This window comes from Etheostoma cragini, chromosome 12 (genome assembly GCF_013103735.1).
Source record: "Etheostoma cragini isolate CJK2018 chromosome 12, CSU_Ecrag_1.0, whole genome shotgun sequence".
Taxonomy (NCBI): Eukaryota; Metazoa; Chordata; class Actinopteri; order Perciformes; family Percidae; genus Etheostoma; species Etheostoma cragini.
This window is the reverse complement of record NC_048418.1, coordinates 146,153-147,224: the sequence shown is the minus strand read 5'-3', so window position 1 is coordinate 147,224 and position 1,072 is coordinate 146,153. Positions and strand designations below refer to the sequence as shown.

Here is a 1,072-nt window from a genome sequence, read left to right as displayed (position 1 = left end):
ACCTTTAGAGAACCGGCCCCCGCCAGCAGACCCTACGTTTCCACAGGATTCTGACTAATGTCGGACTAAAATCTGATGAATTGGGCTAAAGTCGGACAAAAGTTGCACCAAAGTCAGACTAAAGTTGGACTAAAGTCGGACTAAAGTTGGAAAGTCGGACTAGAGTTGGATTAAAATTGGACTAAAGTTGAACTAAATTGCACCAAAGTGGGACTAAAGTCGGACTAAAGTCGGACTGAAGTCGGACTAAAGTCGGACTAAAGTCAGACTAAAGTCAGACTAAAGTCGGAAAGTCGGACTAGAGTTGGATTAAAATTGGACTAAAGTTGAACTAAATTGCACCAAAGTCGGACTAAAGTTAGACTAGAGTCGGACTCAAGCCCCACACAGCTACAGTGTTAATTCTTTCTGCAGCAGAAAGCTAAGGGGCTGTTTATCACATCATCACGTTGTATAATCGCGATGATGTCATCACGTTACGTGGCGCCCTGTGCAAAACTACGTGACACTACTTCTACTACAGATGACAACTACACAACGCCTTTACACCACGTTTCTAATTTAGAAATGATTTGGCTCAATGTTTTTTTAATTTTGTAAAAATTTTATGAAAACATATAATTTTGCATATTTATTTTTAATGTATGAAACAATTTCAATACTTTACAGCTTAGGGAGATGAAGCATTTAAAGATCATCCAGGAAATGACATCACAATAACAAGCAAAGAGATGGCAGAATGTTCCTGCTGAGGTGCGTTCAGGTACCTTCAGGGAATCCGGAGTTGACCAGGATCTCCTTCAGCTGGACCTTGGCCTCCCAGGTCATCCTCAGAGTCGACATGTTGAGACGTTTGTGTTCACAGAATCGACTTTCTGCGTCCTCGCCGCTGATCCTGAACGGGAACACAGAACATCCAAAATACTTCATCTTAAAGAGCCCATATTATGTAGAATACTTCATCTTAAAGAGCCCATATTATGTAGAATACTTTATGTTAAAGAGCCCATATTATGTAGAATACTTCATCTTAAAGAGCCCATATTATGTAGAATACTTCATCTTAAAGAGC

The 1,072-nt window shown here is 40.2% G+C and overlaps 1 protein-coding gene across 1 annotated transcript in view; it reads right to left on the bottom strand.

Moving 5' to 3' along the window:
* Positions 1–930, bottom strand: part of LOC117953892 (ATP-dependent RNA helicase A protein-like) — a 5,415-nt gene extending 4,485 nt beyond the window's left edge. Inside the window, exon 1 of the mRNA XM_034887317.1 lies at positions 768–930. Coding sequence (XP_034743208.1) covers positions 768–930 — 163 coding nt within the window. The remainder of the gene's footprint in view (positions 1–767) is intronic.
* Between the last annotated feature and the right edge of the window lie 142 nt (positions 931–1,072).